Here is a 23,802-nt window from a genome sequence, read left to right as displayed (position 1 = left end):
TTGAGGGCAACGAGTTTGGTTTGGTTTTTTTCGTTAATCTTTACAGGAACAGACTGCCAGGTCTTTTCCCCCATGGAGGCGCTGGTGTGTTCAAACTGCCAATCTTTAAGTTAGCAGTCGAGCGCCTAACCATTGTGCAACCAGGGCTCCTTTTAGTTAGTATAGTTCAAGTTAATGCCCTAATCCACAAATCTTCCAAGGTGACAAATACTGCTTTATCTGTATTTATTAATGGTAGCTTCATCTAAATGTCATAGCAACTAGTTATTAGTTGTTCAAGATTTGCACAACATGTCCAAGAAAATATATTCAGAAACCAATCATCTGTTTAGTAAAATGTAATGACATAGAAGCAGTTTAACACTCACATTTTGTGTTGTTTTGAGGACTATCAGGTACCTCTACCATGTCCTTTACTTAACTAGAAATTTAACAAAAACATAAATGACTAAATTATTCAGGAATTGGATACCAATTTTTTCTTTTTTTGGTTTAACAAAGCAGAATTATTTCTTTTTTTTGTCATACTTCAGATGAAAGTTCACAGAACAAACTAGCTTCTCATTAAACAATTAGTACACATATTGTTTTGTGACATTGGTTGCCAATCCCATGACATGTCAACACTCTTCCCTTCTTGACCTTGGGTTCCCTATGACCAGCTTTCCCGTCCCCTCCTGCCTTCTAGTCTTTGCCCCTGGGCTGATGTACCTATCTGGTCTCTTTTTTTTTTTATTGTACTTTAGATGAAGGTTTACAGAACAAATAGTTTCTCATTAAACAGTCAGTACACATATTGTTTTATGACATTAGTTAACAACCCCACGACATGTCAACACTCTCCCTTCTTGACCTTGCAGGATCTTCTTTTTGGTGAAAATATACATAGCCAAAGATACACCATTTCAAAAATTTCTACATGTACAACTCAGTGACATTGATTACATTCCTCCAGTTGTGCTATTCTCACTATCGTTTTCCAAATTATTCCATCACCATTATCTTCAACTCACTCTCCCCTAGGCTTCCCATCAAACCTTTTGAGTTGCTGTTGTCAATTTGATTTCACATAGATAATTGTTTTTTTTTTTTGTACTTTAGATAAAGGTTTACAGAACAAATAGTTTCTCATTAAACAGTTAGTACACATATTGCTCTATGACAATGGTTAACAACCCCACAACATGTCAACACCGTCCCTTCTCAACCTTGGGTTCCCTATCACCAGCTTTCTTGTCCCCTCCTGCATTCTAGTCCTTGTCCCTGGACTGCTGTGCCTCATTAGTGCAGTTTTGTTTTATGAGCCTGTCTAATCTTTAGCTGAAGGGTGAACCTCGAGAATGACTTCATTACTGAGCTAAAAGGGTGTCCAAGGGTTAGGTACTAATTTTATGGCTGAGAAGAAAAATATGTGAGCTTTCACTGTTAAAAATTACCATGAAATTAACTGACTATTATGGACTGTTCATTAGTTTACTATGGACAGTTCATTGAAGAAAATTAACATATCTTATGTTTGAGGCATATACAGAACTTATTTCTGAACAATCTCATATATTATAGATTTAGGCTCCTTAGGAATCTGATTTGAATTGAATTTTTGCTGAAACTGTGCTATCCTTACAAAAGTTTCTCCTACACTAAACACTCCATTGCATTTTACTGATTTTTCATGTTTTTTGAACTAGGAAGATAGTAGAATTGCTTTTTACAAAGATAGCAACATGCGAAGGAAAAAATAAAACTGTCTTTGTTCACAGATAACATGACTGTCTATGTAGAAAATCCTGAAGAATAGACCAAAAACACTCCTAGAACTAATAAGCAATTAAAGCAAAGTTGCAGGATACAAGGTTAATATACAAAAGTCAATTGATTTCCTATATACCAACAATAAGCAACTGGAATTTAAAATTACAGACACAACACCATTCACATTAGCACCAAAAATTTTAAACACTTACGCATAAATCTAACAAAATATGTACAAGATCTATATGAGGAAAACTACAAAACTGAAGAAAGAAATGAAAGAAGATATGATTAAATGGAGAGATATTTCATTTTCGTGGTAGATTATTATTAAGATGTCAATTCTTCCCAACTTGATCTACAGATTCAATGCAATACCAATGAAAATCTCAGCAAGTTATTATTTTTTTTTGGATATTAACAAACTGATTCTAAAGTTTATATGGGAAGGCAAAGACCCAGAATAGCCAACACAATGCTGAAGCAGAACAAAGTTTGAGGACTGACACTATCCAACCTCAAGACTTACTATAAAGCTACAGTGATCAAGACAATGAGGTATTGGAGAAAGAATAGACAAACAGACAAATGAAACAGAATACAGAACTCAGAAATAGACCCACACAAACATAACCAACTAATTTTTGACAAATGAGCAAAGTCAATTCAATAGAGAAAGGATAGTCTTTTCAATAAGTGGTGCTGGAACAGCTGGACATCCACATGCAAAATTTAGATATAGACCTTACATCTTTTACAAAAATTTATCTAATTGTAATATACAACATTTTATAACTTCTAGAAGATAACATAGAAGAAAATCTAAGTAATCGTGGGTTTGGCAATAAGTTTTAGATACAACAAAACCATGACCTATGGGAAAAAATTGATAAGTTGGACTTCATTAAAATTAAAGATAGATTCACTGGAGAATAACAGTCTGATTGATAATGGTAGAGAAAAAAGAGCAGAATATATGAGAAGAAGTAACAGAAAGAAGCAGAAGGAATGCTGCTTACTTTGCTTTCATCTTGATTTTTTAAGGACAATAATAGTTTGAACGTAATCACTGATGATAATCACTCACATTAACTTAAAACTTGCTGATTCGATGGTATGATAGAAAAGGCATCAGCGCAGTCAAAAGACCTGACTTCCAACCCTTGTAATTTTTAGTGTGGTTTAGGACAAGTCCATGGCCTCAATTCATCATCTGAAAAATGGGGATAATGCCTACCAACCTATCTTAATCATATAGTAGGAAATAATTCCATCACGTATATTACCATAAATTACAGAAAGTGAACATTATATTGCCTAAAGGTTATGTGTATGAAAGAAGTCAGACAGAGGGAAATCTTAGAGATGTTCTTATTTCTTTTTCTCTTTACCTTTTTCATTTTCTGATTAAAATAATAATAATGGCTAATATGTGAATCTTACTATGCTCCAGGCACTACTCTCAGGACTTTTAAAAGTAGTTTTTCATTTAATCTTCACAACCCTATGAAGTAGACATAATTATCTCCATTTTACAGATGGGGAAACTATGATACAGAGAAGTAACTTGCTCAAGGTCATACAGTTAGCAAGGGTCTAAGGAACAGGGCTCCAGCACCCAAGTTCTTAAATACCATATGCCTCCCTGTTAATGTTCTAACTGTACCCCTACAGCCTCCAGTTGACAAAATTTGAAAAATCCAGAACCTATTTAGAAATGTAGGTGCCTCTCACCATGGTTGACTATAGCCTGTTAACTCATTTCAAGATCAGTGCTATGTGTAATGCTCCCAGCAGGTAATCACATCACTTTTTCAATTTGGAAGACAAAAGGATTTCCTGCTACTGCCAAGACAATATGTTCTCTCCATCCTGACTTAACTTATTGCTGTCAGGTCTGCGTTACATGCTCTTATAAGTCTTGTCCTTTCCAAAAGAGATTTAAAAAAAAAAAAAAAAAGCCAAGTAGGTACTCAATCTCCTCAGTCCTCACATTGAATTCTCTCTTCTATAGAAGTCCTTGGAAAGTAAGAGAAAGGACGTGAGGGGCTCCTGTCCAAAGAGAGAACCTGAAGTCAGGCTGTGAAGGAGTAAAAGTTCCTATCTTCCCTAGAATACACTGTTGGTGTTGTTAGTTGCCATCAAGTTGATTCAACTCATGGTCACCCCATGTGTGCAGAGTACAACTGCTTTATAGAGTTTTCAAGGCTGTGACCTTTTGGAAGCAGATTGCCAGGCCTGCCTTCCAAGGTACCTCTGGATGGGTTCTAACCACCAACCTTTGGGCTAGTAGTCAAGTGCTTAACCATTTGTACTACACAGGGACTCCTCACATTACCTCAAAATAGTCCAAATGATTGGATCAGATTTTGGAAAGAGTTCTACACAGTAGCTGAGGAAAGAACACAAAAGTTTGAGAAAAAATTACTTAAGCATTTTTACTCTGTGAAACTGAAGGCTGGGAAAACAAATTGTAGAGTGTAATCAATATGCTAAAGAAAAATGGCAGCTATGCAGTAACTGAATTTTTGTAAAAATTACAACATGTAGCTTTGAAATATTCAGCTACATCTTATCTGAGAAAGGAGATGATCCTCATTTCCTAAATAAATTTTGATTACTTTTAACATATGTGTAAGTTTATTTAACTGGCATTCATATTTCACAGATAGAATTTACAATGTATTAGATCTTAGAACTAGTGAATAAAAGTACAAACATATATATATATAGATCAAAAAAAACTTTATAATCCAGACTGCTTTATTATTGTCAGACTATTAGAATTAAAGGGGTCTGGGATATCACTGAGACTAAGTACCTTACAAATTAAACAACTGGCCCAGAAAAGTAACATTTTGGCAAATATCAATTATCCAGGTACAGTAGAACTTCGACTAGAACTCGGGTTTCTGGATGTCTAATTCAGGGCTACTGATGAAATTATACTATCTGAAACAGATCCTTCAATAAAGTTAAAATAATATTACAAGAATACTTAATCTTTAAGTCTGTCTTTATTTAAAACCAACTAGATGAAAAGTTCCACATTGCTCAGTTAGAAATTCTGATTTTGTTTGTAGAGATGGAAAGAATGAAACTTTTCTAATAAACTCTTACTTTTGCCACTAATTTGCTCAGCCACCCAAGTCATTAAGCTTTGACTATAGACATAACAGGGCTAGGTGCTGAAGGTCACACAAAATTTCCCCCCAAATAAACATAAAATAGTGGCCGACCTAAAGCAATGTATAGTGTAGTTGAAGGCAGGCATCTACGGTATATCACGTGACATACGGTATTTTCTTTACATTTGGTCAGTTATAACATCATAATTTTCCCATAAGTTAAGGTATAAATTACTTGTAGTTCATTTTAACTAACTTTGATAGGTATTAAATATAACTGAGTTTTGTTATATGAAAACTATAAAGATAAGAATTGTTCACTTGTTTTATTCCTTTAAAGAAGATAATACAGAAGAAGATGAAAAAGGAAGAGAAAGAGGAGAAAATACAAATCACTAGCCCATGGGTTGGGTTTGGCCCACAGAAATGTTTTTCTTGGCTTATCCAGTGATAGCCTACAAAACCAAAAAAAAACAAAAACAAAAACAAAAACCCGTTGCCATGGAGTTGATTCCGACTCATAGTGACTCTACAGGACAGAGAAGAAATGCACCATAGGGTTTCCAAGGAGTGGGTGGTGGACTTGAACTGCCGACCTTTTTGGTTAGCAGCCAAATGCTTAACCACTGGCGCCACCAGGGCTCCAAATGAAAAGCTGTCTGAACAGGGACATGTTAGCCAGTAGTATTTGAAAAAATATTTGACTTCTCTATCATTGTTTAAAAAGCAATAGATTTCCATGTAAAAAAAAAAATCCAAATTTTTTATTTCTTTTGAAATATCAGATGATTTGGCAATCCCATTTCATAGCTGGAAATGAATTAATGGGGCTGTTCTCTTTAGATATAGCATGTGCTTTCCAATTCTCCACAGTCATCACTGTTCCCTGCTACCTCTCAGACGGTAGTATCCAGGTCCCTAGAGGCATTTGAGTTTGGGACCCCTGTTTTAAAGAAACCACTTTTTTTTGGAGGGGACGGGATGGATAAGTGGGAAAAAAGAAAGGAAGATGGGTAGAGAAAGCTCTAGGCTGTGAAATTACACGTTCAGGGATTCCTCCACCCCAGGATATTTGGGCTATGGTGAACAAGGAATTCATTAATTCAATAAATAAATACTGAATACCTAATACATGTCAGGTATTAAATTAGGTACTAGGTGTACAGCAAGAATAGACTTGGTCTCTACTCCTATAGAATTTACAGTCTAATATGCTCAAACAAATATAAAATTGTAACTGTGCAAATGATATGAAGGAGAGGAACATACTGCTCTGTGAGTCTGTAATTTTGGAATCTGATCTAGTTGGATAGATGGGTGAACACTTACCTGAAGATGTGTTACCCTGGAGCTGAGAGTTAACTAAACGAAGAAAGAGGAAACACTTTCTAGGCAGAGGGTAAAGCATATGGAAAGGCTCTGTGACAGAAGGGAAATGGCAAGTACAAAGGACTGAAAGAACAGTAAGTGTGGCTGGAGTGGCAAAGAATAACGAGGAACATAGTCTGAGATGAGGCTGGAACCATAAACTGCCTTGTAGTATGTGTAAAAGAGTTTGTCCTTATCCTAAGAGCAACCAGAGTCCTTGGAGGAATCTGAGGGTCGGGCTTTTACAATCAGACAATAAGATTTTTGTTTAAAAAGTATAACTCTGGCTATATAGTGTGGAGACTTTATGCCTGTAGGGGCCAGATACAGACACATCAATCAGGAGGCTACTGCAGTAGACTAGGCAATAAACAAAACCAAACATGCTGCTGTTGGGTTGATTCTGACTCATGGCGACCCATGTGACACAGTAGAACTGCTCCATAGGATCTTCTTGGATGTAATCTTTATGGAAGCAGATTGCCAGGCCTTTCTCCTGTGGAGTGGCTGAGTAGGTTCGAATCACCAACTTTTAGGTTAGTAGTGAAGCACAAACTGTACCAGTCAGGGACCTACATGGTAGTAACTTGGACCAGGCATTGTGGGTGGGGAGAAATGAATGGACTTACGAGATGTTAGGAAGTAACACAGAAAGCATTTGGTGATGGAATGAATGTGAGGAATGAGGGAGAAGGCAGCATCAAGAACGACTCAGGTTTCTGAATTGTATAAATGGATGAATAGTAGTGTTATTCACTAAAATGGGGAACCAAAGTGGAGGACCAGTTTTGGGGAGAGATAGATACAGAATGAAAGTCAGTAGGAAAGATCATGAGCTCAGTTTGGGACATGTTGGATCTGAGTGCTGCAGATATGCTGGAGGAAATGTCAAATAGATGTAGGATAAAGACAAACAGAACTCAGAGGAGCAGTCTCTTAGAATCATAGATACATGAGTCATCTGCTTTTAAGTGGAATGATGGATTTGGATGAGATCACTTGGGAAGAAGAGAGGGTCTAGGCCTAAGCCTTGAGAAACATCAACCTCACATGGCAAGGCAGAGGCAGAGGGTCCTGAAGAGAAGCTAACAAGGTAGTAAAAAAAAAAACAGGAGAGTGTTATTTTGGAAGCCAATGAAGACAGTGTTAAAGAGAAAGATATGATGTTATATGCTGCTGAGAGATCAATTTGGGTGAGGATTGAAAAATGCCTAATAAGCCTGTTGACATGAAGGCCACTGTAAGCCTTAGGCAACAGTTATTTTGGCAGAGTGATGGAGAAAAGCCAGATTAGAATGGCTGGAGAAGTGAGAAAATGGTGAGCTTGTGTATAATCACCTCTGAAGAAGTTTGATTTTGAAGAAAGGTATGAAGTAGCTTTTGGCTTTGTCAAACCTGTTTATTGTATGTTTTCTATTTTATTAATTTCTATATTCATCTCTTTCCTCTGGGTTTATTCTGTGGTTCTTCTTCTAAAATAAATCGAATGCTTAGCTTGTTAAATTTCAAGCTCCTCTAACATAAACACTTAAGGTTCTAAATTTGCTTCTACACGCCAATTTAGCTGTATCATTCAAGTTCTGATCTGTAGTAGTTTTATCAAGATATTCTAAGCATTTTCTAAATTTCTATTATGATTTATTCCTTTACCCATGTGATTATAAGTGTTTCAGAAATTTGCAAGTATACTTTTACATGTTATTTTTGTTACTAAATTCTAACTTAATGCTATGGGGGTGAGAGAATGTAGTCTAAGAAATCTCAATTTTTTTGGAACTGAATAATAGCTAACAATCAAGACTTTATGCCATGCACCACTCTAAAGAGTTTATGTTAATTATATAATTTAATTCCCACAATAATTCTAAGGTAGGTACTACTGTTCTTCTCATTTTTATAAGTGGCACAAAGAAGTTAAGTAATTTACCCAAGGTCACTGAGAAGGTAAGTGGTGGAGCTACACTTTTTACAATTTGTTCCCTAGTTTAGATTTTATCCTTCATTTGTAAACAGAGTTCAGTACTTTCGTTTGTTTTGGATCAATTTCATTGAGGTATAATTTATGTACAATAAACCGTATCCATTTAGGATATATAATTTGATGAGTTTTGGTAGATGTATACACCCATGAAACCACCACTACAATCAAATACGGAGTATTTCCACACTCTTATCCATCTTGCCCCTTTGTAGTACAACCCTCCTTCTGCCCCAGGCCACTGGTAATCCATTTTTGTAACTATAGGCTAGTTTGCATTTTCTAAATTTTAATACAAATGGAATTACATAGTGAGTTTTTTTTTTTCTGGCTTCTTTAATTCAGCATACTAATATTGAATTCATGTTGTTATGTCTATCAGTAGCTTGTTCTTTTTTTTTTTTAACTGCTTAGTGGTATTCCTTTGCATGAAGGAAAGATCTACTGCTGTCGAGTCAATTCCAACTCATAGTGACCGTATAGCACAGAGTGGAACCACTCCATAGAGTTTCCAAGGAGCAAATAGTGGATTTGAACTGCTCAACTTTTGGTTAGCAGCCGTGCTCTTAACCGCTTACTTTGTTTATGCATTCACTTTAGATGGACATTTGGGTTAGTTTCAGTTGTGGGCTATTGTGAATAAAGCTATCATGAACATTCATATTTAAGTTTTTTTGGACATGTGTTTTTATATCGCTTGGGTAAATACCTAGGAGTGTAACGGCTAGAGTTTATGACAGGTGTGTTTTACTTTTTAAAAACTGCCAAACTATTTCCCAGACTGGTTGTAAAATTTTACATTCCCACAATCAGTGTATGAGTTCCTATTAATTCACATTTTTGCCAGTGCTAGGTATGGTCAGTCTCCTTAGTCTTTCTACTGGATGTATAGTAGTATCTCATTGTGGTTGTAATTTTCTTTTTCCTGATGATTAATGATCTTGAGCATCTTTTCATGTGCTTCTTGGAAATTTATATATCTTCTTTTGTGAAGTGTCTGTTCAAATCTTTCAACCATTTGTATTGGATTGTCTTATTGAATTGTAAGACCTCTAAATATAAGTGTTTTTGCCAGATATATCTGCTGCAAATATTTTCTCTCAGTCTATGACTTGACTTTTTCTTGTCTTTCAAAAATAAATGTTAACTTCGATAAAATCTCATTTGTCAATTTTTAAAATGGTTTAAGCTTTTTGTTTCCTATCTATGAAATCTTTGCTTCGTCCAAGATCATAAAGATTTTCTCCTGTTTTAGAAGTTTTAGCTTTTACATTTAAGTCTATGTTAATTTTTATATATGGTATGAGGTAAGAATCAATGTTCATTTTCTCCCATACGATACCCAATTATTCCAGCATCATTTGCTGAAAAACTTCCCTTCCCTACTGAATTACCTTGGCACTTTTGTCAAAAACCAATTGAGTATATACGCCTGGATTCTTTATTCTGCTCCATTGGTCTAACTATCTATATTTTCCCCAGTATTACTTGATTACTTGATTCCCCAGTATTGCCTTGATTACTATTATCTTGAAATTAGGTAGTGTGATCTTCCAATTTTGTACTTTTTTCAAAATTGTTTCAGGTGCTGTAAGTCCTTTGCATCTCCACATACATTTTTAAAACATTTTGGAAATTGCTACCAAAAAATTCTGCTCAGATTTTAATAGGGATTGCATTGAATCTACAGGTCAATTTGAGGAGAAATGACATCTCAAACATAATGAGTCTTCCAATTCTTGAATAAGGTATATTTTTCTATTTACTTAGGCCTTCTTTAATATCAGCAATGTTTTATAGTTTTCATTGTAGAGGTCTTGCATATCTCTTATTACATTTATTTCTAGGTATTTAAATTTTTGACACTGTTATAAATGGAATTGGTTTTGTATTTCATTTCCAATTTTTTTCTGCCAGTGTATAAAAATACAATTAGATCTTGCAAACTTAGTAAATTTATGTATTAGCTCTAGTAGTTATTTGTAATTAGGATTTTCTACCTGGTGAATCATCTAATTTACAAATGGGGACAATTTTCTCTTTCCAAATTTAAAAAAAAATTATAGGAAAATACATATGTAACATAAAATTTGCCATTTTAACAATTTTTTAAGTGTACAGTTCAGTGACATTACATTCACCATATTGTGCAACTGCCACCACTGTCTATTTCGATGTTTTTTTCATAATCCTAAGCAGAAACTTAGTCCTCCTTAAGCGATAGCTCCCCATTCTCCCCTCCCCACAGCCCCTAGTAATCATTAATAAACTTTTGTTTCTATGCATTTGCCTATTACAGTTATTTCATATAAGTGGGATCATACAATATATGTCCTTCTGTGTTTGACTTATTTCATTCAGCACGTTTTCAAGGTTCATCCATATCATAGCATGTATCAGAACTTCTTTATGATTGTATAATATTCCATTGTATGTATAGATATTTCATTTAGCCATTATTCTGTTGAAGGACACTTGGGTTGTTTTCACCTTTTGGCTATTGTGAACAACGCTGCAATGAACCTTGCTGTACAAGTGCCTGTTTGAGTCCCTGCTTTCAGGTCATTTGGGTATATACCTAGTAGTGGAATTGCTGGTTCTTTCCAATTTTTATACCTTTATTTTTCTTGCCTTATTGCAATGGCTAGGACCTCTGGCACAATTTTGAAGTAAAGTGCTTGTTCCTGTCCTAGGCAGTAAGCTTTCACCCTTTTATAACTATAATGTCTGCTGTAGGTTTTTCATAGATGTTCTTTACCAAATTTAGGAATGTACATTCTATTCCTAGTTTATTAAAAGTTTGTTTTTTTTTTAAATCATGAGTGGGTGTTAAATTTTGTCAAATTATTTTTTCTCTATCTATTGAGATGATCATATGGTGTTCTCCTTTGTACTGCAAATATTATTACATTGATCTTTTAATGTTAAACAATGTAATTTTCTTGGGATAAATCCTACCTGGTTACATTATGTTATGCTTTTATATATTTTTTATTTGATTTGCTAAGGATTTTGGCATGTATGTTCATGACAGATATTTGTGATAATTTTTCATAATATCTTTGCCTGATTTAGTATCATTTAGTCCTCACAACAGTCCGTTACCGTTGCCATTATTACTAATCACAGTTTTAGAAATGGGGTAATAGGCACACAGAAGTTGAGTAATTTGTCCAAGGTCACATAGCTGTGGATGATTGAGATGCACTCTCAATCACTATGTCTCACTGCCTGTAATTTGTTGAGTCTTGCTTTATGCTATAATATGTGGTTAACTTAAAAAAAAAGTTCTCCAAGTGTTCATAAAGTATACCCTCTTGTTGGACAGTGTTCTATATATGACTATTTCTTTGTATTTATTATTGATCTGTTTGATCTTATTTTGTCTGTTTGATCTGTCAATGATGTATGCTAAACTCTTCTTATAAAACATTAGATTTGTCAATTTCTCCTTGAAGTTTTGTTAACTTTTTCTTTCTTTTGGTTAGCATGGCATGATACATAATTTCCCCCTGCTTTTACTCTCATCATTTATGCCCTTGTTTTAGGAGTGTCTCTTGTAAATAGCATATAGCTGCAATTTTTTAATGCAGTATGACAGGTTTTCTTTATGCCAGAGTCTTAAGTTTATAATATTGACCAAAACATTTTTTTAACTTTTGTACTTTGTTAATTCAACCTCTCTCATTTAAAAAAAATTGTTACTCTATTCTGGGTGAATTCTACCCCCACTCTACCACCCACATTTTTACCCCTCCCACTTTGAAAGTTATACAATTTTTTTTTTTGCTCTTCTTTTGCATTAAAAGTAAAATGGAATACTTCTGAACATAACAAAACCAATGTTCCCGTAAACTGAACTGCATGTTGTTTGATGTGCCATCAATATTTGGAAGAATACATCCATTGGCAGGGACAATGATAGCATCTATGAATGTAAGAGTTAAGATTTTTTCCTAGTTCTATTGGCATTGTGATTAAGTCACTGTATTTTATCCTAATTAAGCAACTGGCACTCATGTTACAGAACTGCAAGAAAAAAATGTCAATATGAACCTCAAAGATGAACTCATTGATTTTGGTATGCATCACAACACTCCAAAGATAGTATAATATCAATTGTCATTTTAAGTACTTTTAAATGTTCTAATAGACCAAGAGGCAGTTGTTTGAACAGAACTAGGGGATACTGAGTGGTTTAAAACCAGGAAAGGTGTATGTTAGGGTTGTATTCTTTCATCATACTTTTTCAGTCTGTATGCTGAGCAAATAATACAAGAAGCTGGACTATATGAAGAAAAACACAACATCAGGATTGGAGGAAGACTCATTAACGACCGGCAACATGCAGATGACACAAACTTGCTTGCTGAAAGTGAAGAAGATTTGAAGCACTTACTGACGAAAATCAAAGACTACAGCCTTTAGTAAGGATTACACCTCAACGTAAAGTAAATAAAAATCCTCACAACTGGACCAATAAGCAACATCATGATAAATGAAGAAAATATTGAAGTTGTCAAGGATTTCATTTTACTTGGATCCACAATCAACACTCATGGAAGCAGCAGTCAAGAAATCAGATCATGTATTGTGTTGGGCAAATCTGCTGCAAAAGACTTCTTTAAAGTGTTAAAAAGCAAAGATGTCACTGTCATGGATTGAATTGTGTCCTCCAAAAATATGTGTATCAATTTGGCTAGGCCATGATTCCCAGTATTGTGTGATTGTCCACCATTTTGTCATCTGATGTGATTTTCCTATGCGTTATAAATCTTACCTCTATGATGTTAATGAGGTGGGATAGGCAGCAGTTATGTTAATGAGGCAGGACTCAATCTACAAGATTGGATTGTGTCTTGAGCCAATCTCTTTTAAGATATAAAAGAGAGAAGTGAGCAGAGAGACATGGGGACCTCATACCACCAAGAAAGCAGCGCTGGGAGCAGAGCATGTCCTTTGGACCTGGGTTTCCTGTGTGGAGAAGCTCCTAGTCCAGGGGAAGATTGATGACAATGACCTTCCTCCAGAGCCAACAGAGAGAGAAAGCCTTTCCCTGGAGCTGACATCCTGAATTTGGACTTCTAGCCTACTAGACTGTAAGAAAATAAATTTCTCTTTGTTAAAGCCATCCACTTGTGTAATTTCTGTTACAGCAGCACTAGATGACTAAGACAGTCATCTTGAGGACTGAGGTGCGCCTGACCCAAGAGTTTATATTTTCAATTGCCTCATATGCATGAGAAAGCTGTACAATGAATAAGGAAGACTGAAGAATTGAAGCCTTTGAATTATGGTATTGGTGAAGAGTACTGAATATACCATGGACTGCCAGAAGATCGAACAAATCTGTCTTGGAAGAAGTACAGCCAGAACGCTCATTAGAAACAAGGATGGCGAGACTTCATCTAACATATTTGGACATATTATAAGGAGGGACCAAGTCCCTGGAGAAGGACATTATGCTTGGTAGAGGGTCGGTGAAGAAGAGGGAGACCCTCAGTGAGATGGATTGTCACAGGGGCTGCAACAGTAGGCTCAGACATAGCAATGATTGTGAGGATGGCACAGGACTGGGCAATGTTTCGTTCTGTTGTGCATGGATCCCTATGAGTCAGAATAGACCTGATGCCACCTAACAACATCAAGAACAACAAATGTTCTAATGGTGGATAAACTTGATGCCGTCGAGTCGATTCTGACTCATAGCTACCCTATAGGACAGAGTAGAACTGCTCTATAGGGTTTCCAAGGAGCAAACGGCAGATTTGAACTGATGAGCTTTTGGTTAGCAGCCAAGCTCTTAACCACTGAGCCAACAGAGCTCCAAAGGTGGATAGAATCAATTTTATTAGATAATCAGTTCAAAGACTTCCACCTTGTCTCTAGTAAAGGTACATGTTCTACTGATCCTAGCAGAAAAAGTTCAATAGACGTTTTTAGTGTACAGTTTTTTTTTTTAAACTATCTGCTTCCAGGAGGCTAATTATAATAAGTTGAAAAGACTAATTGTTTCAGAGTTTCAGTAGGAGCCACTTCCCCTTATCTCAATTCCATTCAAGTGTACTTACCAAGAATAAGAGTGGTTTAGGCAGTCTTAACTTATTGAAAACTTATGAGTTTTAGAAGACCCACCAAAATGTTCAAAGCAGTATTTTTTTTACTGACTTTACTTTATACAGATCCATGGTTCTTTAAAACTAACTCCTTAAATTAGAATATTTTCAATTAGTGAGAAACAGATACAACAAATACTTTAAACAAAAGTAAAATGGAATTGGTATTTGACATGACAATGAAGACACAGTAATTGGTAAGCAGTTAAGTACAACTACTCAAAAAAGATATAGGGCCTTTTGGTTAACAACAACAAAAAACTGCACATCAGTTAAGTTTTGTATTTGTTACCACATAAATGTTCCCTACCACTTTGCTCTAATATGACGAACTCACTGGGAAAAGTTTCTTTAACTCAAAATGATCCATGGGAAGTGTAGTTCCAGTTAACCTGGAACTGATATAAAAATTTGAATTAAAAAATTCTTTCAAATACAGGTTCATTTGGATTTTCTCTAATGAATAGGGAAACGATTTCTGGTTAGGATATCTCTTTTTAAACATGTCCTCCAAAAAAATTGAAAATTTTTCTAAGTACAGTCAGGTGTCTTAAAATTGTTAGTTTGATTATAAAAAGATAAACTTAGATTCTTTTAAGAGACACAGCAAAAGAAAAAAGTGTTAGCCCAGCTTCTTTCCAAGCTACATTTTCTAGGTTAACAGTTTTATTGCTTTTCTTAAGTACACCACATAAATGAGATTCATTTAACAAGACTTTTAGATATTTAAATTCCTCACTAGCTTGGAATATTAGCAACCAAAAGTCTCAAAACGCAATCTAAATACTCTGCATATTTTATGCTGTAGAAGTATACTTTTAGAATTTTGAGCTTAAATATCAGCTGCTTTTTTTTTTCTATTGTAACAGTTTTTAGCCAGATAGTGTTTAGCCACTTTGTGTTTACCTTGTGGTAAGAGGTATTTATAAGGAGGGGACAAGGGAATCTTCTAAGGCACTAGAAATGTGCTATATTTTAAGCTGCTTTTGGTAAATGAATATATGATAAAATTTCCTCTAGTTGCACACTTAAGATCTGTATACTTTACGGTATATTATACAATAAAAAAGTAAAAAAGAGTGTTTGGCCACTTTAGGAAATGCCCACCAACCATTTTACACTGAACCATCAATATGATTTTACATGTCACATTGTAAAGGGGAAAAACAAGTTATCTGATGCTCATGACATAAGGCTTGCTAGTTACTTTCTGTTAAATTTACTATATCTAAACATAGAGTTGGAGCCCTGGTGGCACAGTGGTTAAGAGCTCAGCTACTAACCAAAAGGTTGGCAGTTCGAATCTACCAGCCACTGCTTGGAAACTCTATGGGGCAGTTCTACTCTGTTCTATAGGGTTGCTATGAGTTGGTTTCGACATGACTATAACAGGTTTGGTTTGGTTTGGTTTTGGGTAAACCTGGAATGGAGTCCCTGGGTGGCGCAAATGGTCAATGAGCTGCTAACTGAAAGGACCGGTGGTCTGAGTCCACCCAGAGGCGCCTCGGAAGAAAGGCCTAGCAAATAATGTGCACCTTGTTTACTTGCCAATCACGACACCCCCAGGCCAAGGTATTTTTGTAAGTGTACTATGCTAATTTTTTTATAGAATCATGTAAAAAAATATTGGCATGTCAGCATTTACGAAAATACCCGGGTGTGTGTGTGTGTGTGTGTGTGTGTGTGTGTGTGCGTGTGTGTGTAAAAATACGGTACTTCCAAAAATTCAGCCATTGAAAACCCTATGGGAGCAGAGTTTTACTCTGACACAGATGGGATTGCCACGGGTTGGACCTGACTCTACAGCAAATAGTTTACTGGTAAAGCTAGAGTAAAGCTCACAAGTATCCTTCTACCAGAAATGATGGCAGGGAAAACACAGTGCATCAGTTTAACCATAAAGGATAGAAATGCTATAACTGTTTAAACAACATGTAGAAGATCAGAAGATAGTCAAATCAGTTACACGACTATGTCACGATTATTTACGATTACTCATGTCTTTTATTTCTGCTTCTTACTGTCTGGGTTTTTGTCATTGTATTGCTTGGACTGCCAGAGGATGGGGAAAGAAAATAAATTAGAGTTAAATTAGTTCTGTCACTTATTTTCAACTGCTGTTTTTAGTGTGATAAAAAGCTCAAGTTATGACTGCGTGATTTTAAAATTACACAGTCTATTTCCTATCTTCTAAGGAAGAAGAGTTGGTTTGTGCAAGAAATATAAACACTCAATTTGTACCATTTTTTTTTACTTTTGCTTAGAACTATGTTAATTCTCATCACTTCCAAAAGCTTTTCAGAAGATTAGCTGCATAGACCAATATTATTCTATATTAGTATTAAGCATATGATGTCACCTTGTTTCTTCCCCTCCTCAAGCTATTTTTTGGGGGGAAGGGTTTTTTTTTTTTGAGCAGTTCTTAAAATACTGTGGCATAAATACCACTAGCTGACACACGATTGACAGCCCTACACTCCCAAATCTGTTTGAAATGGGTCAAATACCTAAGCGCTACCGAACAATGCAATCCAACCAGCAATTCCCATAAAAGAGAAAGGGGGTGTGATTAGGTTCCAGCTATTAAACAAGTTATTGCAAAAAACAGTTTGGTGGTTTGTTTCTGTAATAGGCACAGGTTAAGCTAGTATTTTCCCTATTAACTAGCTCCAAGAAAGACTAGGCTGTAAAAGGTAGGATAAACTGCCAAAGCATGAAGCAAATGGGACAAAAATAAAGGGTTTTTACGGAGGTCCTTATACTGACCCTCAGCATTAGTTATTATTAACCCTGTTGGGGAACTATTGAACGGCATTTGTGTGAGGCTTATCGAGCCACAGGAAAGGAGATGCAGGAGGGAATATAAGCTTCTAATAAAAGAAACGCAGCAACAATAGCAGAGGAACAGCTCTGCCTGGTGACGTAATGGCTGGCAGCAGTCCAGCTTCAGCAGGGCTGCTGCTACCTCAGCATCCAATCTCCCTCAACACAGTCCAGCTTCGGCAGAGCTACCGGGGCTGCTACTTCTTGCGATGCCACTTTGTTGGTGCCACCAACGCCTTACCTTAAGGGGGCCAGAACACTGAACAAAGGGTTGTTTTGCTGTTTTAAGTTGTCAGAACACATACACTCTTACTCGATCCCCCTCCCCAGCTCCCTCAGTAACCGAGTCAATCAGCTGCTTAAGTTTAGGCGACAACATCGGTGCACACTCCAGGCGTGCCTGTTCCCCCAGGCTACTCTCCAGTTCGCCTCCCACTGTCCCCCTCCCCCGGTCCTCAGTCCGAGGATCGAGGCGCGCCCGTTCACCTGCCCGGGGCCGCATGTCGGTCCTCCCGCCTTACCTCCGCCAGGTAGAGGTTGAGGAGACAGAGAGTGGAGAACTGGAGACAGGAAGGGAAGCAGTAGAGCAGCCAGTGCGGGAAGAAGTGCAGGTGAGCGGGCGGCCGGAGCAGGGGCAGGGAGCCGCTGAGGGAGAAGGCGGCAGAGAAGAGGGTGGTTCTGAGCGCTGCCCACAGGAGACAGAGGAAGAGGCAGAGGCTCTGGTAACTCAGCCGCCGCTCGCGGTACAGGAGCAGCCGCCACAGCTGCAGGTAGGCAAAGGCGAAGAGCGCGGCGTACAGCAGGGCGTGCAGGACGCTCAGCGCCAACTGCACCGAGCCCGGCACCGCGGCGCCTGAGGCAGCAGCGACGGCGCCTCCACCCTCACCGCCTCCGCCGGGCGTCAAGGGCTCACGGCCGGCGGCGGGGGCGGCAGCAGCGGCCGCGGGACCCGGCACGGTCACCCTCATGAGAGGACTGGTGGGCGGGCGAGGGAGAGCGGGAAGGAAGGGGCCAGGCTCAGAACCGCCGTCGAAGAGCAGAAGGATTTCCCACTTACCCCCCACCCACCCCAGCCTCCAACCCCAGGAAGAGCCGTGACAGGACCCAGAACCCCGCGCAGAGCAGCGGCGGCTCCCCCGACCCCGCCTCCTGTTCCCCGCCCCCCTGGGGTCTCGGCTCCTCCTGCTGCGGCTCGACTCCGTAGCTGCAAAAAACAACTCTCGGCTGGAGACAATCAGCTGAGAAACCCGAGCATTTGAGGCGCTCGCTCCGCACAGTGGGCTCGCGCCGATTGGCCCGGGCGGGCACGCCCCCTGAGAGCCTCACTCGGAAGGCCAGAGGCCGCAGGACCCGTCGCTCGAGTGTCCCAAGATCTGATTGGGTTCCTACTTTCCCTGCTTTCTCCTCCCCTTTACTTCCCACCCACGCTGCTGATTGGCCCAGCAACTGCACGGCCTGCTAGCGCCGGCCGGAGGTTTCTATCGTCTCCTGTCACCTCTGGTGGCTCTTGCTCCTCCCTTTGCGCTTCCCATTGGCTGGAGAGCCCCCTCCCCCACGTAGGGGACACGAGGAGGGGGAGGAGCCTCGGGTTGTTTTTGCCCAGGAGGCTGATTTCGTTTAGTGAGTCGCAGCCGCAGGCGCAGGTAGGCGACGCTGTTTGGTGTCTGGCGACCTGGGCCTAGCCAAGCCCTGCCGAGCCGAACACTGTCCTGCCTTCTGCCTCCCGCGTGGTGGCAAGTGTCGGCCGCGCACCGGCGGCGACCGCCTGGGTCCTTGCCCGCAGGTCTTGCACGGAGGTCTCGGGCAGGTAGGTGGCAGCGCGGGTCCTTCAGGCGCGGGATGTGATTTCTGCCTTCAGGGACACAGATTCAGGCCAGGAGGTTTTCCTCCAGCAAGGGCTCCACCGCCCAGCTGGACTGCATACCCGCCTCTGGATCCGCCTAAGGAGCATTTTGCTTTCGTTCTTTCTTTTTCCCCTCCCTAGCGTGAGCGGCAGGAAAAAGCTTCTAGGGTTAAGATGATGCAGTGACTTCACAATACTACGTCCCAGACGTGAGCCCTGCAATGAGGAGAGGGGCGAACCGAAACTCAAAAAACCCTTCCCTCCCTCGGGATATGTCCCTCCAGGAGGAGTGGTATCAGGATGAAGTGGCTATTGAAGCTATCTGTGAGTAGGGAGGCAGTTGGTAATTTGAAACTTAGATTTTGAGAAGATGCTCAGGGCAGAAAGTTAGGAAAAAAGGCAGAAACAGAACCGTAAGTCTTTGAATGTCAAGAGAATTGGAATAGTCTGCTCCTTAAATTCCGCATGTATACTCTGAGGCTGACAGAGATGCAAAATAAATGATACATTATGTAACTGCTGTAAATAAGTGAGGAATAAATAGATCTCCCAACGAATATTGGGCTGGCACATAAAATTTGTTGACTTTTTTGTTTGATAATAAAATGAGCAGAGTAGTGCAAAATGAAGAGGAAATTTGTGTTCTTAGATTAAGTTCAGTATCCCTGTGAAAGACACTGCTACATTTACTACAGAAACCAAGACCTATCCTTTCTTAACTCACCATCCTTTGTACTAATACTTTTGCCTAGGATGGGTGTTACTCCCTTCTTTCTACTAAATGTTCCACAGGGAACTTTAAAATCTCTTTTTGTACTTCAGATTCTAGGACAGTAGTTCACCCAGGCAGCGCATAGTAGTATGGTTTGGATTCTTTATAGGTGTGTTGACATTATGATGGATGTATAGGACTGGCACTGTTATGGGGATGTCAGATGAAACATTCAGCCAAGTAGGCTGTTCAGTGAAGCATAACGTACAACTTCCTGTAAGAAGTTAATAGGCCTAAACCTGGGTGGCACAAATGGTTAAGCGCTAGACTACTAGCTGAAAGATTCGTGGTTCGAACCCACTCAGAAGCACCTCGAAAGACAGGCCTGTTGATTTGCTTCCGAAAGGTCACAGCCTTGAAAACCCTGTGGAACAGTTCTACTCTGCACACTTGGGGTTGGCATGAGTCAGAACTGACTTGACAACAAGTAACAATAACAGTCCAACATCAGTGATTTAGAGAAGGATCTCACCTTTATTGGAGCTTGTAAACTTCACCTCATGGACTCTTAGTGAATGTGGTTAGGGCAGTACATAGTTCTATTAAAATAGGGGATAGAGTGCTCATGACAGCAGTTGAGGTAATTGATTGCAGACAGGTGCTTAAGCACATTGATTAAACAAAATCACATTTATGTGATTTTAGGCACTTGTCAAAATCAGGTCACTCCCGTATTTTGGCATGTCCTGTTTTTGTGTCTTCCATAATGAACATGGTGAATGAAGGCTTTAGGTCATGGATGGTCTTACCAGGAAATATATTTCTCCTGTGTTCTCTATTCAAAGTGATAGTAAACAATATCTGCATAGTACCCACGCAAGTGTTAGGGCTTTGCTTATGAAAATTTTTTAATTTTTAATTTTTTTTAAGTATCAGAGCAAGTCTGGATTGCCTCCTACTTGCTCCTTCATGGTGCAGACAGAGGGTTTTGCCTCAACTGCAGAGAGTCGACTCTTTTTTTTTGCCTCCCTTGGGTCTTAAATGATAAGCTGTATTGAGGTCTAATCAACATTTTATTTGAGGCTGGTTCAGTAAGCAGGTTCTTGCTGTTCTCAGTAGCAGCAGTGAACTGTAAGTAAGCTAATTTTTGACAGAATGTTCTTATGGGAACTTTGTAAGCATTTTATGCCCCATTTGTTGCAAAATAATGCCGTGTCTTTTCCCAGAGAATGGTGCCCACAGATCTTGGTATAATTTGTTTAATGGTTACAGTTGTTAATTTCTTCTTTTTCCTGAGAGGGAAAGCCATTAATTTTATGGTTAATCATAAGGGGACTTTAGACCCATACAGGGAAAACTTACCAAGAGTCTTCTAGAATAGTTTACTGCTAAAAATTTTAAAATTTGAAATATGTCCAAATGCATAATGGTTGAATATTGTTGTTCTAGAGGAACAGATTAGTACAGTAGTTGTTCAAACATTTAAAAACAGGACTGTTTGCCAAGTATTATTGTATATAGGACCTAATTCCAAAATAGGATTGATCTAGCTGATGAGGGCCATGAGGTGCTGGATCCACCTAAGGAACACCAAAGGCAATTCCTCCTACCCCCCTTACTGGCACAAAGACCAGTATTTTTCTTTTGAAGTACTTTCTTCTCTCACCACCCATCTTACAGTTTGTCATACTGTGGTGGCCTGCATGTTGCTATGATGCTGGAAACTATTGCCACTGGTATTTCAAATATCAGCAGGGTCACCCATGGTGGACAGGTTTCAGTGGAGCTTCTAGACTAAGACTAGAAAGAATGTCCTGGCAATCTACATCTGAAAATTAGCCAGTGAAAGTTCCGTGGATCACAGAATATTGTCCGAGACTTAGACTTGCTTATTTTGGACATGTCATAAGGAGAGACCGATTTCTGGAGAAGGACATCATGTTTGGTAAAGTAGAGGGCCAGGTAAAGGTGAGGGAAACCCTCAGTGAGATGGGTTGACACAATGGCTGCAACAGTGGACTCAAACTTACCCTTGATCATGAAGATGGTGCAGGACTGTGCAACGTTTTGTTCTGTTGTACATGGGGTTGCCATGAGTCGGAGCTGACTGGACAGCAACTAACAACAATAACTTCTTCCTCACCACTCCCTGAGGGCTTTTTCAGTATTCTGGTGTGGAACAAAACAACCTTTTGTTTCCCTTAGCATTTTATTAGCAAGCTATATAGCCTTACTGATCCTCTCTTACAGTGCTTGTTATCCTCTAGTATTTGTCCTCAGTTATATGTCATTCGTTCTTTCCATCTTTTAAATTACCTGTACACGCATACTTGTTTTGAGTTTAGGAATAAGACAGAAATTTCATCATACTAACCCTGATCAGTTCTGTCAGGAACATTATACTGAAGAATAGAGGGCCCCTTCCAGGCCCAAAGGGGAAAGAATCTGTACGTTGTTGGGAGTTGTGTGAGTGTGGTATTGGAAAACATGCTGTGGCAAACATTTGGCTATGACTTTCCCGTTCTTTTGGAATTGGCACCTATTGTGGTTATAGACAATTGCATTTTTAAGAATCACCTTCTGTTTTAGACTCTTCCTACAGCGAAACTGTGTCGATTTCCTGTGAATTCTCTGAAATATCCTGTTTTAAAATCTAGGATATGTGTTTATGTTCAGGTCACTTTCTTTCTAGCTGTTAATAAGACCAGGCATACTATTAATTAATAACAATCCCAAAATTTTCAGAGGTTTAAAACAGCGTTTTATTTTATGTTCAAGCTACAAGTGTGTTACAGATCAGCTGGGGGCTTTGCCCCCTGTTATCCTCTTCGTGGGACTTGGACTGACAGAGAAGGTACCATTTTGAGTGTTGTCAATCATCATAGCAGAGGGAAGATGTGTCATGTATTAGCTCTAAAAGCTTCAGAAGTTACAGTGTTGCTTTGCACATTCATTGACCAAGTCAAGTCATGGCAATACCTAATTCAAGGAAATAGGGAAGTATACTTTTAATGTGTATAAGAGAGAACTGGAAACAGTTGGACAGTCCACCTTTCTTATCCACAAATATTTTCTTTCCTACATGTAGTTCTTCCTTGGCCCTTCCCCCTGAAAATAATCCAAAAATCTCATTTAGTCATTATGTTAAGCTCTAATTCCATGATCTCTGAGTAATGTTCAGTAGTGGTAACCTCTGTAATAGTCGGCATGTGATAAGTTACCTGTTTTCCACCCCTGATGAATATATGGGGTAATGTAGGGACTTTTTTTTTTCCCAGTTGCTGTAGAGCCAATTCTGACCCACTGTGTATCAGTAGAACTGTGCTCCGTAGGGTTTTCAGTGGCTGATTTTTTTAAAGTAGCTTGCCAGGCCTTTCTTCTGAGGTGTTTTGGTGGACCCTAACCCCCAACCTTTTCATTAGCAGCCAAACATATTAACTATTTACATCACCCAGAGACTCCTAATGTAGGGACAGATAACTATAATACCCGTGTTGATAGAACAGCCACCATTTGAGCATTTCTGGTGACTGACAGAAGAAAATAAAGCTTGGCATGTCACACACTAGCTGTTGAAACTTATCTAAAAGAGACATATGCCACTTTTGCTCACATTTTATTGGCCAGAGCAAGTCACCTGATGGTCATGATTAACTTCACTGTAGGCAGGGGACAGGGGAGAACTAGAACTATCGTCACTACACTAATGAATATACATAGGGTTGCTATGAGTCGAAACCGACTCGACGGCACCTAACAACAGTAATGAATGTGACAGATTGCATTGGACAAATCTGCTGCAAAAGACCTCTTTAAAGTGTTAGAAAACAAAGATGTCATCTTGAGGACTAAGGTGTGCCTGACCCAAGCCATGGTATACATATTTTTAAATATTTATTTTATTGAACTTGAGATGAAGGTTTATAGAACAAACTAGCTTCTCATTAAACAATTAGTACTCATACTGTTTTGTGACATGGGTTACCAACCCCATGACATGTCAGTACTCTCCCATCTCTCTTTTTTTTTTTATTGTACTTTAGATGAAGGTTTATAGAACAAATAGTTTCTCATTAAACAGT

The 23,802-nt window shown here is 38.7% G+C and overlaps 2 protein-coding genes across 6 annotated transcripts in view; one reads left to right on the top strand and one right to left on the bottom strand.

The window, feature by feature from the left end:
* GPR137C (G protein-coupled receptor 137C) overlaps positions 1-18,133 on the bottom strand; it is a 61,008-nt gene extending 42,875 nt beyond the window's left edge. The window contains exon 1 of the mRNA XM_004370866.2: positions 17,687-18,133. Coding sequence (XP_004370923.1) covers positions 17,687-18,133 — 447 coding nt within the window. The remainder of the gene's footprint in view (positions 1-17,686) is intronic.
* Positions 18,134-18,713: 580 nt separating this feature from the next.
* TXNDC16 (thioredoxin domain containing 16) overlaps positions 18,714-23,802 on the top strand; it is a 119,740-nt gene continuing 114,651 nt past the window's right edge. For 3 of the 5 annotated variants that reach the window (XM_023726187.1, XM_023726188.1, XM_004371090.3), the window contains exon 1: positions 18,815-18,972. The gene's annotated coding sequence lies outside the window, so the exon portion shown is untranslated. The other 2 variants (XM_023726186.1, XM_023726185.1) reach the window with 2 other exon arrangements.

Source organism: Trichechus manatus, unplaced genomic scaffold (assembly GCF_000243295.1).
Source record: "Trichechus manatus latirostris isolate Lorelei unplaced genomic scaffold, TriManLat1.0 scaffold00010, whole genome shotgun sequence".
Classification (NCBI taxonomy): domain Eukaryota; kingdom Metazoa; phylum Chordata; class Mammalia; order Sirenia; family Trichechidae; genus Trichechus; species Trichechus manatus.
This window is presented reverse-complemented; position numbering and strand designations above follow the sequence as displayed.